We start from the raw sequence: 13,849 nt of genomic DNA, 5'->3' as shown, positions 1-13,849 counted from the left end.
TCAATTACGAGCTCTTTACACAGCTCACGCTTATTAAATTCTTTGAAAGCTTTAGAAAACTTCTAGATCGTCCCGTTAAATTCCATTCTGTAAATTCGGTTTACTCGAAAACAATGCCTTAAAAATCAAGGGAAGAAAGAAAGAAAGAAGCAACAACTAACGAAGATTTCCGCAACGCGATTAACGGAAGATAGAAATTAACGAAGAAAGCTCGAGAAAGAAGGAAATTATTATATATCGAGCAATCTCCATTGTAAAATAATATTTTAGAATTTTTAATAATATCTTGAAAAAAGCGTATCAAGGAGAAGGAACGCGGAATAAATCATAATTCAATTAATAAAAAAAATGTATCGTTATATGCATATATCCATACAAATTAGACGGAAATATGAATAATGCACGCATTTTTAGAATCTTATACGAATTCCCTAGCGAAAATAAAGATCAGAGCATAAATCAAATGTAAATTAAAGAAAAATAACAGTAATGACTTCTAGGAAGTGATAATTGGAACAGCAAAAATTAATAGATGCTTTCGTTTATGCCTCTGTCATTTTCTTATGTTCTCCCTTTACACTCTGATTTTTATTTTCACCAGGGACACTTTCAGCGATATTTTACGGAGTATTCATATACGATTCGTCCTATCACGGTACCGGTGAACATTTGCGCGGCACGAAAAGAAAAGGAGAAAGCCAGCAATTTCTTTTATAGTTTACACAATATAAAAAGGATACTGAAACTGTAAAATGTTCATGGGCACAGTTCCATTTGGCACGCGTCTCGGTCTGGATACATATTTATTTGAGTCATAGGTCCTCTCCTGTACTCCGTCATCGTCTCTTCCCGCTTCCCACTTTTCTTCGTCGCGATATTCGCGTTCATGTTCCTGCGATTCGTCTTCCAGCATTTCGTTTTATCAGTATAAATGCGTCCGTTCGTTTATATTTACGCCCAGCAAAAATATAACCCGGTAGAAACCGAACGCCTGTTTGCTAATGAGTGAGTGGTGAGTAATGAGTACACACATAGCTTCAAGGGGGATAATAAAGGTTTCCATAGATACGTAGCATTCTGTTTACTCGATACGTCAAATGTAGCGTAAGCACGGTTGTATAACAACCGTGAGCGTAAGTATATAATTTTGATGTAATAATTAATTAAAGAAAATGTCTTTTTTTAGTCGGGCTGGATCTTGGTAGCATATAATAATGATATTTCTGTGTGAATTTTGTATACTTTTTCCAACTCATGTCAGTAAATTATACGCGCTGATTATTTGTCGGTCTTAAAAATAACATAGCTTTTTATTGAAATAGTAAATCCACATACTTAAATCCAAAGTTCGAACCTGGACCTCCCTACAACCCATAATAGACGTCTTTATTAATCTTTTGGAATTTATCAATATCCCCAAAAATATCGTTTGAAGCAATAAGTAATGTTTAAGGGTATGTTACGTTTTTTTTCACCTAAGGCCATGAAGCGGGGAACACAGACTTTTGCATAACGCATAACACGCAAGCATAAGAAAACTGATTGGTCTATTTCCTTATGCACATGTGTATGGACCAATCAATTTTCTTATGCTTACACATTATGCGTTGTGCAGAAGTGTGTGCTCGATCCTCGCTTGACGCTGGATTTTTCAGCGTCAACAGACGCTAGGGGCCTAGCATCCAAATTTGAGCGTTACAGTGCACTGCAATTTTTCAGTAATTAGTAATTGCACTGCAAATAGTAATTAATTACTATTGGTTTTTATGGTAAATATTTACCTTTACACAGCCCCCGCCAATGACCTTGACCTTGACATACGTTGTCAAGATCACTCTCCTGAGTAACCTTCAAAAGGTTTTAGCCGTCGCTCGTTTTTTATTAAAAAGTTATTCACAAAAAAAGTTTGGAAAATATAGCAGTTATTTTAACTGGATGGAAGTACACATGCATGTAAGCGGGAGAGAGCAACCATTTGCGTATCACTTAGCTTTTGGCCTTGGCTGCGTTTGGAAACGTCACCCGGGTACACACGGGTATACTCCCTTCTCCTTCTAACTCGCTGAGATAGAAAGAGAAGGGAGTATACTCGTGTATATTCGGGTGACGTTTTCGAACGCAGCCGTTAGGCCGGTATTCATAGGCGGTTCTTATTTTAAGACCGTCTTAAGTAATGTTTTAAGATGCTAATACGGCTCTGTGATTGGTTCATATAACATCTTAAGATTGTACTTAAGACGGTCTTAAATATAAGAACCGACTATGAATACCGGCCTTAGTATAATATACACTGAGCAACAAAATTATCGCAACAAAAATTTACGTCAAAAATTTGCCCAAATTCAAATAAGCATAACTCCGCGAAAAATTATCATACCTGAAAGATTTTTTTTTCATTTTAAAGGGTGAAGTCTGTACTTTAAGGAACCGCATTGTTAGATTTTGAATTTAGTCTCTCCCCTCCCGCCGTTCTTCCAAAAGTAAGGACGTGTTCGGTGTCCAAAAAATTGCATACTTTGACTGTTCAGGTTATAATAAATTCTCACTCTGGTTCCGCGTCGTTTACCGTACCTTTCAAAAAAAAAATAGTCACAGTTAACTACTTTTATTGACACACATACATTGCAAAATACATTTATTAAAAACACTGATATGCTTATACATTTAGGGGAATATTTTAGCAGATTGTTCGATATTCATAAAAATGCAATATAATGCTTATTTGACAACGGCGATGGTCGCGATTGCCTGCCGATTGCAATATGCGAGTGTTATATGGCGAACAGCCGCCCGCTAGTGAGCTGAAATTTAAATACTTGGAAGTTTGTACCGTCGAAACGCTTGACCGACTTTATCGAACCGTCATCCGGCATCTTCACCGGCATCTTCACCGTGCCGACAAACCGAACCTCGAAAAACCGAGAGAATACAGGCTGCCCGACAAAAAGTACGCCCACCCCGATAAAGTCACAAAATCACCAAAACCGAATAATTGTCTTTACAACGTCTTTTGCAGTCGATGCTCGCACTATGCTCCGATTACTCTCGGAACCTGTGAGTTTTAACTTTTATATCGGCCATATCTTGCTTTATATTACACCGTTGCGTTGTACAAATTTTAGTGGCATGTCCGTCTCCGTTAAAAAATAGAGACTTTGTCCTGCAACGATCTTGGTTAGATACCGGTATAGAGCAATTGATATTGAATCATTCCGTTTATCACAAAGATTACCCACCTAGGAAACACTTTGTACGAGCAACGTCTTACCTCACAGGTAAAAATACTAGGAAGCAAGTCAAAACGCGTTTTATGCGCGCGTATGCATATAACTTTTACATTTAATATAACGTTATACCATCTTTCGTATGTGTCCAAAAGTATTGTTATATTTAAGGCTATATTGTAAGGCCTTCGCGCAATGGAGACGGTTCCGAGTTGGGTTACGTATCGCACACAGATCCACATGGCAAATTACCTGTGTGGCTCGTTAATAAAGTTACACAAATATTTGCCCCTAAAGTGAGGTTCTTATGAAAAATATTATTAAGAAGTATCAAGTATCGAACACAAATAAATGTAACATTTGTTTACAAAGCTATACTTTGTAGATGGTAAAAAGATTGCATAAAGCCTCTGTGGGCTACCCAAGCTGGAAAGTACTTAATAATCCAAATTTTAAGCCTTGGCATTATCCTGAGCAAATAATGGCACCTAGAATACGTATCGAAGAAGTAAGGAATAACTTTTTTTTTTTACAAGTTTTCGTGTTTTATTTTATTTCTTTAATTAAAATTTTAACTCGACGATATTTTGACAATCCACACGAAAGATATATATTGTCTGTGAATAAATAATACCGACTATATGACATTTTTCTGCAGATGCAGTTTTTGACTTTGATTATTCCATATTATCATTCTACAGGGCTTGGATCACCAAGTTCCATAAATACATATTGTTTATAAATAAATTTCAATGTTTATTCGAAAAGTTATAACCCGGATCCGGGTATATTTTATTATATATTTCACTTTTGGCACAATTTTTTGCCTCTCTTGAAAACTTGACTACGTGTCACATAGGTGGTATTATTTATTCATTGACTACATACACACATACACACATATAGACTTTGTTCTTTCCTATGTAGTTGGCAAATACAAATGTTTAAAAGCCAATTCTATGACATGTACGCAAACTTAATTTTTACAATCGTGTATTATTAATTTGTTTCAGTGCGTAAAATCTGCAGAAGAGAAGAATTCAAAATATAATTATGTAGACGAATCCGATTTAAAGGAAAGTTTGATTAGAGAATCTGTCGCAATGGATAGCGATTAATTTATAGCGATATACTATAATAGAGAGACATGAGGATTTTTAGGTAAGTAGGATAATAGTGACTGGAATAATAAAAACAGTGTAATGGAAAGTTTTAGTTGCAGTATTACAGATGAAACGTAACGGACACGTTGTACACGTATTAACAAGTTCGATTTGCATACGTCTTACATGATAAATTTTAATTTCACATAACGTAACATTTAATATTATATAACGTTAAAAGTTAAGGCCACACAGTTATCATGGCGTGAAATCGCCTTATGTGCGGACACGGCTCTGTATGTAAACACGTCAGTAAGAAAACTATCGGTGGCCTGCTTTGCATTAGGCACTACGTTCAAGCCAAGTAATGTTGTTGGTATTGTTAAAGCGCGCAAATACAAGTATAATAAGAAGATGCCGCACAATATGGAAGGTATACTTGAAACTCTTTTTATAATTTATATCACAGTGCGAGGTCGCGTATGCCTTGATATAACCATCTGATCCATCTTCTATATTGTGGACATTGTATACGTTATTGTTACTTATTATACATATATTACTAAATCTTAAAAAAAAATTATATATATACATACATACACAAAGTACGTGCAACTTTTTCTAGTATCAAAGAATGTAATGCGAGTAGAGTTGGTAACAAGTTTTCAAATGCTTTGATAAAAATCGGAAGATTCAGCTATAGCATTTCCGTCAAAGCGACATGGATGAAAGCGACGTTGTTGTAAAGGACATGTTTGTTTTTATTGTAAAAAACAGATGGGCATTTTTTTTCTATCCGCAGATGCCTAGATGTTACACGTTTAACGTAAAACAAACAGCTTAATATCGATAAATTCGAGTATACATATACGCACACATAACTCGACCGATTCTCCACGTGTCATTTTAATAGAGTTTTATTCGTAATGTTTATAATTGTTTACCACTTCTTTTGGCAAGTGTGCCAAGAAGGCGTACGAACAAAAATGCGAGTATAAATGATAAATGGTACCACATTTCTTTCATAGTCTCCTGATTTTACGTATAGTAAATATGTGGGAGAGAGTTAGTGGTAAGACCCGTGTCAAACTTGAACAGTGTATTAAGAAGGTAAAAAGGAACAACGTTTCGTGTTTAAGGTTCGATCGATACTGCAAAAACAAAAGATTCGGGCAACGCAGCGTTGAAAGGTGCAGATAGGAGAGTAAGCCAAAAAAAAAAAAGATGGTAGATTATATATGTTCGCCAAGTTTGAGACAAACAATTTTTAGAAATACTTTGTATGGTACATTTCACTATACAAATGGATGTGTGCTAATTTAATTAATTATTAACCAACTAACAACGAGACGGCCTAGAAACTTGTAGATATGCCGTAAGGCTAAAACTTGATATATACACACATATACGTCAAATCTTAATTTTTACATTTCTTCGGTCTTTGGAAAATATACAAGATCTACGCAATAAATATTTATAGGGCGTAATCGATTACTTTGTAAAGGTCACAATAAAACGTTTTCAAACGGCTTTATTTAAATAATTATTATATATACAGAGAAGAGGTTATTCATATAGAGAGTCAAGTACAGTATCGATAATGCAAAGTGAAGGAAAAGTCGAGAGCAATATTGACTCTGTTATAAAGAGGACTTTGAAAAGCGAGGCCTGTGCAACCCTGCAAATTTACGAAATTTACGAATTATTTAATATTTAATTTTTATTGTCTAGCTTTCTTTCCCGTGAAATGGCAATGAAATGAAATATGTATATCATCGACTAAAATATGTGTGTCATCGGCAAGTTTTTTAGGGAAGCAAACGGTGTAACAAAATTTGCTTCACAATCTCGTATTTCCTTTATTATAGGTTTTCATAATTCGCGGGCGGCGAGTATTTTAATATTAATGAGGCAGTATTGATCATTATATAATTCTCTTGAATACATAATCTTATCTTATGAATATATTATACATCTAATTACTTGTCTACCGAGTCTCCTCTCGGTCCTCCTCTTCGTTTATCGCCACGTATCACACGTTACCTCGAACATATTTTTGGAATTATACTTTTCGGCCTGGTGTGCGCAAACGCGTGCGTGTTTAAACAGCACCTGCATGGATGATAATGGAACGGTATACATTAGACACATATATCTACCTGCGACGATATGTACATGTACATACGTTGCGACAAATTACCGCGCACGCGTTATCGCTACATTATTAGAGGATCCGAGTATCACTTATCATTCGTTACTTTACATGGACACTGGATTACTTGTATCGAACATTGGATATTATCTACTGTTGACTATTGGTAAGTTTGAGAAAACAAGCACAAGCCTGTACTTAAAAAAAAAAAAAAAAAAAAAAAAAAACATCGCAGTCAAAATGATAAATCATTTTGACGTAATATTGGGTCAATATGACGTCAAAATAATTATGGTATTTTGACTGCGCTGTGTTACTTGGGTCGGTCGACCATCATGCATCGTCACGAGAAAAGGATAACGGATATTGCGGTCTGACAACGAGACCAATCAAGTCTTTTTGTACCTATTTTGAAACCAGAAAGAGAGAAAGAAAGGAAGAAGGGTAAAGATTTGTTTGCAGCTCTCTTGTGTCGTCGAGAATGGCGAAATTTGTAGTGGCGTTGAACGAGATATTATAATATGGTATCACAAATTTTAAATTTTGCAACAGTTAAAAACAAATGATGCAATAAAAACGACGCCGATCAATCAAATCCAACAATGACCACTAGTTTTATATCAACGACATATATATACTAGATTTATATGCGAAACATGAATCTGACGCGCGATGGTGGACGAGACGGCAAAAGATACGTCTTACGTATTTTATTTGTTAAGTATATTAGAGAATACGCGTGTATATATGTGTACATATATAAATTCTAAGTGGATACGGCGACGTGGAAGCCGCCAGTCCGCGTATCCATTTTTTCAATTCTGAGGTACGAGTGCAGTTTCGTCAAGCACGATAGAGCGATCTTCCACAGAGCGATCTTGCACATCTTTATTATTATTTTAGATATTTCCATTTCGTATGTCGCTTGTCGCATCGTTTCGCGTCAGTTTCGCGTCAATTTACGACGTGCGGCGCGGCGTAACCGCGTAACGTCGTTAAGCGACGATTGTGGAGCATCGGAGGAACGAAATTTTCTCCCAACCACATAAGAAGGGCGAAATATGTCCTATGATACGGAATCGCGGAATTCGTTGCCTGACGACAAAGAGCTTATAGAGAAATTGGTGGACGAGGATTCTCATTCACGTTCAAACAGCCGTGTACAAACGGCGGTATCGCAGAAACGTTCAAATATCGATATCGATGTTAAATGTGACCGCGACGGTGCATTAACATCGATTGATAACGATGAAAACGACCGTCTCTCTGTGGTGCCTGATGTGATTAGAAAAGTGGAAACGGAAGTAGAGGATGACAAGGATGAGGCCGATAAGACAATATCGATTGTCGATAAGGAAACGCGAAATAATTCCAATAAGGTAAATTTTCTTCCCTTTTCCAAATGTATGTATTTTCTCCCCATCTATTTTCCACTCGTCCGATTTTTCCGCGAGGATTCCAAATTCTGATATTAATCATTTCTAAATGTTCCAAAAAATTATTTCTGCCAAATTACCTAAGCTGTGATCTACGATATATATTTTTCACAACACCTCCACGGAAAGTTCGACTTTCCATGCCTGTAGAGAGGGGCGAAAGTGGTTACTTACCACCCGCTATATGCCGGGTGGAAAGTATCAATTTTCTTCCCTAGGGAGGAAAGTAAGCCCTGGCGTGAAATTGGTCTCTCTCGCGTCCGTAAAGGTATTGTGAAAAATATCGTCTGAAACCCGATTTTTTCTTTCTGACAATCTTTTAATCATCTTTTTGCTAATTACTTTTAATTAATTAATTAATCTCGCGTCAATGGGATCGCGTAGGAAGAACAAACGCTTATATGTTTTGGGAACACTGATGACCACATCTTGGATCAAGTGTCTAACCCGACAAAAGGATCGGAAAACTTGAAACGATCGAAAAGTAAGAAACGAGCATTCTCTTTACTCGATATATTGATTTCTACGAGCATCCTTGCTCCTTTCGCGATCGGCTTTTGGAGAGGTGTATGGGGATGCATGGATCGTCATGCGGAATTGTGAGTAATAAAATTAATTAATATAAAGAGGCGAGTGAATTACTTAATTGGAATACTTGCGGGATATATGCGAGCGACACTGAAATAGTCTTCGATAACGGAATTAAGCTAATATTCCTCGTCAAATCGTTATTTGGATCGCGGCTGAAATATACCTATATATATAGGTATATACATATGTACATATATATATGTATGTATGTATGTACAGAGTGAGTTTTATTTCGTGTGCCAATTATCTCGTCAAGTATTGGTTTCGTTGAAAAATGTTTAAAATAAAAATTAAAAGGTTCAGAGCGAAGGGGGGCCAATAAAAGATCTTGTTAGATTTTGAGCCCGGAGCCTAAAGAGTGTTTATGGTCCAGTAGGATCCAAGTTAAATTTTTTAAATGTAAACATCCATTTTTTATTGTATCATGTCTTTCTACTAATTAATTTGAACAACTTTTGTCTGAAACATTTTTTATTTGTCCAATTTTTGAGATAATCGAGGAAAATGGCATATTCTTGAGACTAAATCAAGTCAAAAAGATCTGTACTTGTACTTTTTCCTCCGGCAAACAATTATCGAGATAGCACAAGTTAAATATTGAAAATGTTACAAAGGTTTCCTTTTTTGAATATCTAAAAAAGAATTAGGCAAATAAAAAAATGTTTCAGACAAAAGTTGTTTAAATTAATTAGTATATAGAGAAAGATAATGCAAAATAAAACATGGGGGTATTTATTTAAAAAATTTGACTTGGGCCCCAAGTATATATATATATATGATGGTTCAGGACCCACGGGACAAACTTTAGAGACTGATGGGTCTCACCAAAAGAATCAATTCTTGTCTCACAAAGTAAAGAACCCGTGTGGGAACCCGTGTCCTCCGACGAGTCCTTGAGGAGGACATAGATCGGAAGACATGTCTTGAGGCCGCGGAATTTATAATTTAAAATTCAAGAGGATATGTTTTTAGGAGGAGTTTGTCAACAGGTTTCCCGGCTGGTTTTGTTTTACGTTCGGCGCAGCTCTGCTCGCAACATATACGATTTTCAAAGACCAATTTCACAACGTTTACATGAAGAAGTGGGCTAAATCAAGTTGGCGAAAACGACTGTTTTATCGGACGTTACGAATTCTGTATACTTACACCTTTGGAGTAGCATGCATCGCGCATTGGCGGGGTGGTTGGATCATCATTGATAATTATCTATTTATGCACACGTGGTAAGTCAACGTCATCATCGTTGGTAGTACGTTACAGCGGCATATATATAATTTGTCGCGCGAACAGACCGAAGGTGACGTGGAGGAAACGAGATTTGTTAATTGTCATTTCCGGTGATATATCTCCCTATAGGATATCGATGTCTTTGACATGCTCGCTATTGGCATGCCTGGCGATTCTACGTTCCGTCCGAAACTTGATAACAACCCCAATGATAACTCAGATCGACACGCCGAGTTGCGTTTTTCAATTTCCTACTAGATATAACGTGGTAAGTTGGACAAATTGAATAATCTCTAGTCTCTTGTTCTCGATAAAGATCTACTACCTACGATACGCGTATCTGCGATATGTATCTACGACACAGTGTCTCAAGGATAACACGTTTATATAATTATTGCAAAATCATATAAAAACGTGTTATAGTTTGTGTACGTATTAAAGGCGTGTCTATGTAAAAAGAGGCTAATGTACGATTAGTGAGAGTGCGCAGTTATTTAGAATTTAAATTATCAGAAGCGCGCTCTCTCTCTCTCTCTCTCTCTCTCTCGTACGAACAAACGCTGTTCGTCCGTCGAGTTCGTCTTTCGTAATGTTTTCGCAATTATTAACGCGCGATATTACGAGCGAGAAGCCACGTAATGTTATGTTAAAGGCACGTGTCCACTAAAGACTTTATTCAGGCACAGGCAAATAGTGATCGAAGGTGTAATCGCTGAGACTGTGGGTTTGACGACTGATTGTGAGCAGAACTCTGCAAGACAGACAAGACTGGACTTGACAAGAACTAGACAAGAACTCTACAAGAACTAACTCAAGAAGGATCTTCTTTTGTACGATTTTTCACCAACAAGTCTTAACCAATAACGTAACGCGTTCTAATGTCGGTATAGTAACTATTGGAGCGGCTGATTAAAGAATAATGAAATAGAAAGTTTAGTATTTGACGAAAAGGACTGTTAGCATTAGGATTAATTTACAACTGTGATCAGAAGATATTGAAAAGGGGAATTTGAAGTGAGTCACGTTAAGGGACATCAGTGCCTAGACAAATAGTGAGAAAAATTGAATTTAGAAATGGAATTTGTAAATATGAGTTCGTACAGCACGTAACAGCGAATGGAACTGCATGGTCGTCCTGATCGGATCACGAATTCGTGAATCTCCTTCCGTATTCTCGCAGTTCCGCCTTCTCGCGGTCTCTCGTAGATCTTTTCTTGCGAATCTTGACGAAAGAGTCTATCCATCAACTGTTTGCTTTTGTTGACGATTTTGTTGACTAAAGTACGATACGCCCGTTAAAATTTGATGCAATAAGAAACAAAGTCTCCACGCGTGACGATCCAAAGAGTCTGAGGTTTCCGTTTCGAACTCCTGGCCCTTATTTTCTTATACACGTTCTAGTAGACTCCAATCTCTTATGGCCAGTCTGCAATGAGTCGTTAGTCGTTAGTCAGATGTCGGAAGAGAGTCGGAAAAAGTCATAAACGTGTCATAAGGCGATCGGAAGTCTGTAATCGGCAATCATAAGCGATTGGCCAAACGCCATCTCTTACGATCACCGATTACAGGTCTCCGCGTGCCTTACGATACGCTTATAACTATTTCTTCCGACATCTGACTAACGACTAACGACTCATTGTAGACTGGCCATTACCAACGATGCGCGCGTCTCGTGACAGTCGTCGCTTGTGAGGAGCGGGCCGACCCTGTACTCAATTGCCAAATTGTGTTTAACAATTGTACATACATGCACAGAGCGGATGGTACACAGTACCCTTGTACCCACAGTGTATGGCGTCTAATCTAATGTAAAGTTTGCAATTTTGATCGATTTAATGCAGATAAACCTGCCTACTTCCGCTTTCAGCATGCGCTTTCTCGATCGTAGCAGTTCATTGTTCTATACTCGGATTATCGCCAAGATTGCGCGCGAATCGCATCGCGCATCTGTGTATAAACTCGCTTCGATTCAACGAAATGTCTCTCGACTCTCATACGTTTCATACAACGAAGGTGACAACAGATTACTCATTTGTTTTCCGCAGATTTTTTGTATATACAAGGTAATTCTTTTTCAAATGTTATCATAAGAGTCGTCGCGAACCAAGTTGACGAAGATTCCAGCGGAGTGCCTTATCGAGTTTTTGCGTAGATATCGTATTAGATTGATAAAATCATAGTTCGCTTAATGATCACGCACAAGTTCTCGAATCGCGCAAACAGATCCTATACGTACGTATACTTACGTACTTTTGCACTTTGATACGTTCACTTTTCTTTCAAGGATCTTTCCCGATTGATCCTTTTCTCATGCTCCCAATTCTGAATGATCGATGAATCGTTGAATCGTCGCGATCGTTTTTCCAGCATTATGTATGTGCTTGTAAACTTTAGAAGACAGAACGCGCGTATACAAAATTGGAAATGTGGAATAACAATTAAGGAATTGCAAGTAAAGGAATACGTGATACCGCCCGCAGGACAATCGAGTATGTACAACTTATAGCCTACAGCCGAGAGCTTTTGCGACTTTGCAAATAGAAAGATCAACAACGAGTGCGATTAGTCTCGTTTGTGTCGGTTTTCCCCGGAAGTTTATGAAACGCTTTCACCGATTATCGTGCATTGATAACAGCGATACGCAACTGCTGCGATTCCATTTAGGAACGCGAATCAACATTTCTTATCTGCAAAAGAAGCGCTATCCCTTTTGTTTTTCTTATCTTATTTGATACGAATTACCAATCATTTATAACGCTCGTATCGCGTTTTTGATCATTATACGCGCGTAACTATTTTATCTGTGAAATTTTGACGCGATTGTTTCTTCTCAATCAGAAATTCCCGATGACGACGTGCGTATAGTATCATTGCTAAGTATAGCAACGAGAGAGAAATGTAATCTGGTTTCATATATTATTTATAAATCAGCTGAGAGGAAGGAAGAGAGAGAGAAAGAGAGAGAGAGAGAGAGAGATTGATTCATGAAAATTTTGTACGTAGTTTTATTTCTAAACAATGTTCGAAACAAACACAAACGCAACAATATACAGATTCAATTTTATTATTAATGTGTAGCTACCGTTTCTATCTATTATTAATCCTTGAAACAACAGTTGATTTTGAAATGTCTGATATTAATCGATTAAATTCAAAATATAGCTTTTTATGTAATGGAGTATTTTTTTAAGAAACATTGCAAATGTCACAGTTTAATGTAACATTCAAGAAGTAACTGATATTCAAACTGATTTATCTTTAAAAAGTCGTAAGTCGGTTTTTTTACATTTGGATACAAGTACACATCACGTGTTAAACTTGTTATGCGGTCTTAATGAGTTAATCAATTTTAGAGTTTTCTATTAAACGTGATATGTGATGTGTACATATATATATACACTTGTGCGTACTATTTTCCAACATGAATATGTATATATATATAATTTTAGATAAATAATTTTAGATAAACGTCTACGACGGTATGAAATATCCAATAATTAATTTTATTTTCAATATCTTGCGTATAATCACATTTTTGAAATGACATTGGATCTCGCGTGACCCTGACGAGCTCGCTGGAACGAATTAGGGGATGAAGGTGAGAAGATGTTGTGTAACCCACAAGCTTGATTGGCACACAAAAAGGTGTCGATTAGCGATGAATTTGGCTAAAGCGTCAATGGCTAAATGAATATACGTCAATGGCTTGATGAATGCGAGGCAGGAAAGATTGCTCGGAAGAAAAAATAACGTCAAGGTGACTAAAAATTATGCCATTGTACGTGAATCCGTTCTTCTTTATCGGAGGTAAAATAGACAAAATTACTCTTATAATCTAATCATTTCTCGTCGACTGTTGCGGCGATTTAGCTTCAAAATTCAAATGCCTTTTTCTCAAAATTCTCTCACTTCTTCCGTTCTCTCCTCTCTCTCTAGCCGCACGTCGATCTCGTTACCGCTCTTAACAGCAATACAATATTGTAATTTCGCGTATCGTCGTATACTGACAGGGTGACACAAAAGTTTCCTCTGGCGTTAATACATTTTCGAAGCCGCTTCGGGGAATTGTTCGCACGATGGTCGCACACTGCTGACCGGTTTTGAACTCGGGCTTTT

The 13,849-nt window shown here is 37.0% G+C and overlaps 3 protein-coding genes across 3 annotated transcripts in view; 2 read left to right on the top strand and 1 right to left on the bottom strand.

The window, feature by feature from the left end:
- LOC139814959 (cilia- and flagella-associated protein 44) overlaps positions 1-2,503 on the bottom strand; it is a 33,674-nt gene extending 31,171 nt beyond the window's left edge. The window contains 2 exon segments of the mRNA XM_071781495.1: positions 741-1,705; positions 1,782-2,503. Of these exon segments, the coding sequence (XP_071637596.1) occupies positions 741-913 (173 nt within the window). The 5' untranslated portion in view covers positions 914-1,705; positions 1,782-2,503.
- A 259-nt stretch (positions 2,504-2,762) lies between these two features.
- LOC139814839 (START domain-containing protein 10-like) lies at positions 2,763-4,626 on the top strand. The gene is made up of 5 exons (XM_071781330.1): positions 2,763-3,054; positions 3,123-3,275; positions 3,396-3,520; positions 3,610-3,732; positions 4,238-4,626. The coding sequence occupies exons 1-5, from the start codon at positions 2,763-2,765 to the stop codon at positions 4,340-4,342; spliced, it is 798 nt and encodes a 265-aa protein (XP_071637431.1). The 3' UTR covers positions 4,343-4,626.
- Positions 4,627-4,632: 6 nt separating this feature from the next.
- LOC139814965 (uncharacterized) lies at positions 4,633-13,330 on the top strand. Its single transcript, XM_071781513.1, has 5 exons — positions 4,633-7,858; positions 8,300-8,514; positions 9,496-9,729; positions 9,863-10,001; positions 13,197-13,330. The coding sequence occupies exons 1-5, from the start codon at positions 7,541-7,543 to the stop codon at positions 13,275-13,277; spliced, it is 987 nt and encodes a 328-aa protein (XP_071637614.1). The 5' UTR covers positions 4,633-7,540; the 3' UTR covers positions 13,278-13,330.
- The last annotated feature ends 519 nt before the right edge of the window (positions 13,331-13,849 follow it).

Source organism: Temnothorax longispinosus, chromosome 6, assembly GCF_030848805.1.
Source record: "Temnothorax longispinosus isolate EJ_2023e chromosome 6, Tlon_JGU_v1, whole genome shotgun sequence".
Lineage (NCBI taxonomy): Eukaryota > Metazoa > Arthropoda > Insecta > Hymenoptera > Formicidae > Temnothorax > Temnothorax longispinosus.
Note: the sequence above shows the minus strand (reverse complement) of the source record. Positions and strands in the feature narration are given on the sequence as shown.

Excerpts from the sequence above, each read along its gene's own strand:
- LOC139814839 (XM_071781330.1), top strand. The coding sequence starts at position 2,763 with ATGCGAGTGTTATATGGCGAACAGCCGCCCGCTAGTGAGCTGAAATTT. Across the intron at positions 3,521-3,609 it reads CACAAATATTTGCCCCTAAA|ATGGTAAAAAGATTGCATAA; the intron begins GTGAGGTTCTTA and ends TATACTTTGTAG. Across the intron at positions 3,733-4,237 it reads CTAGAATACGTATCGAAGAA|TGCGTAAAATCTGCAGAAGA; the intron begins GTAAGGAATAAC and ends AATTTGTTTCAG.
- LOC139814965 (XM_071781513.1), top strand. The coding sequence starts at position 7,541 with ATGTCCTATGATACGGAATCGCGGAATTCGTTGCCTGACGACAAAGAG. Across the intron at positions 9,730-9,862 it reads TATCTATTTATGCACACGTG|GATATCGATGTCTTTGACAT; the intron begins GTAAGTCAACGT and ends ATCTCCCTATAG. Across the intron at positions 10,002-13,196 it reads TTCCTACTAGATATAACGTG|ATAAACGTCTACGACGGTAT; the intron begins GTAAGTTGGACA and ends AAATAATTTTAG.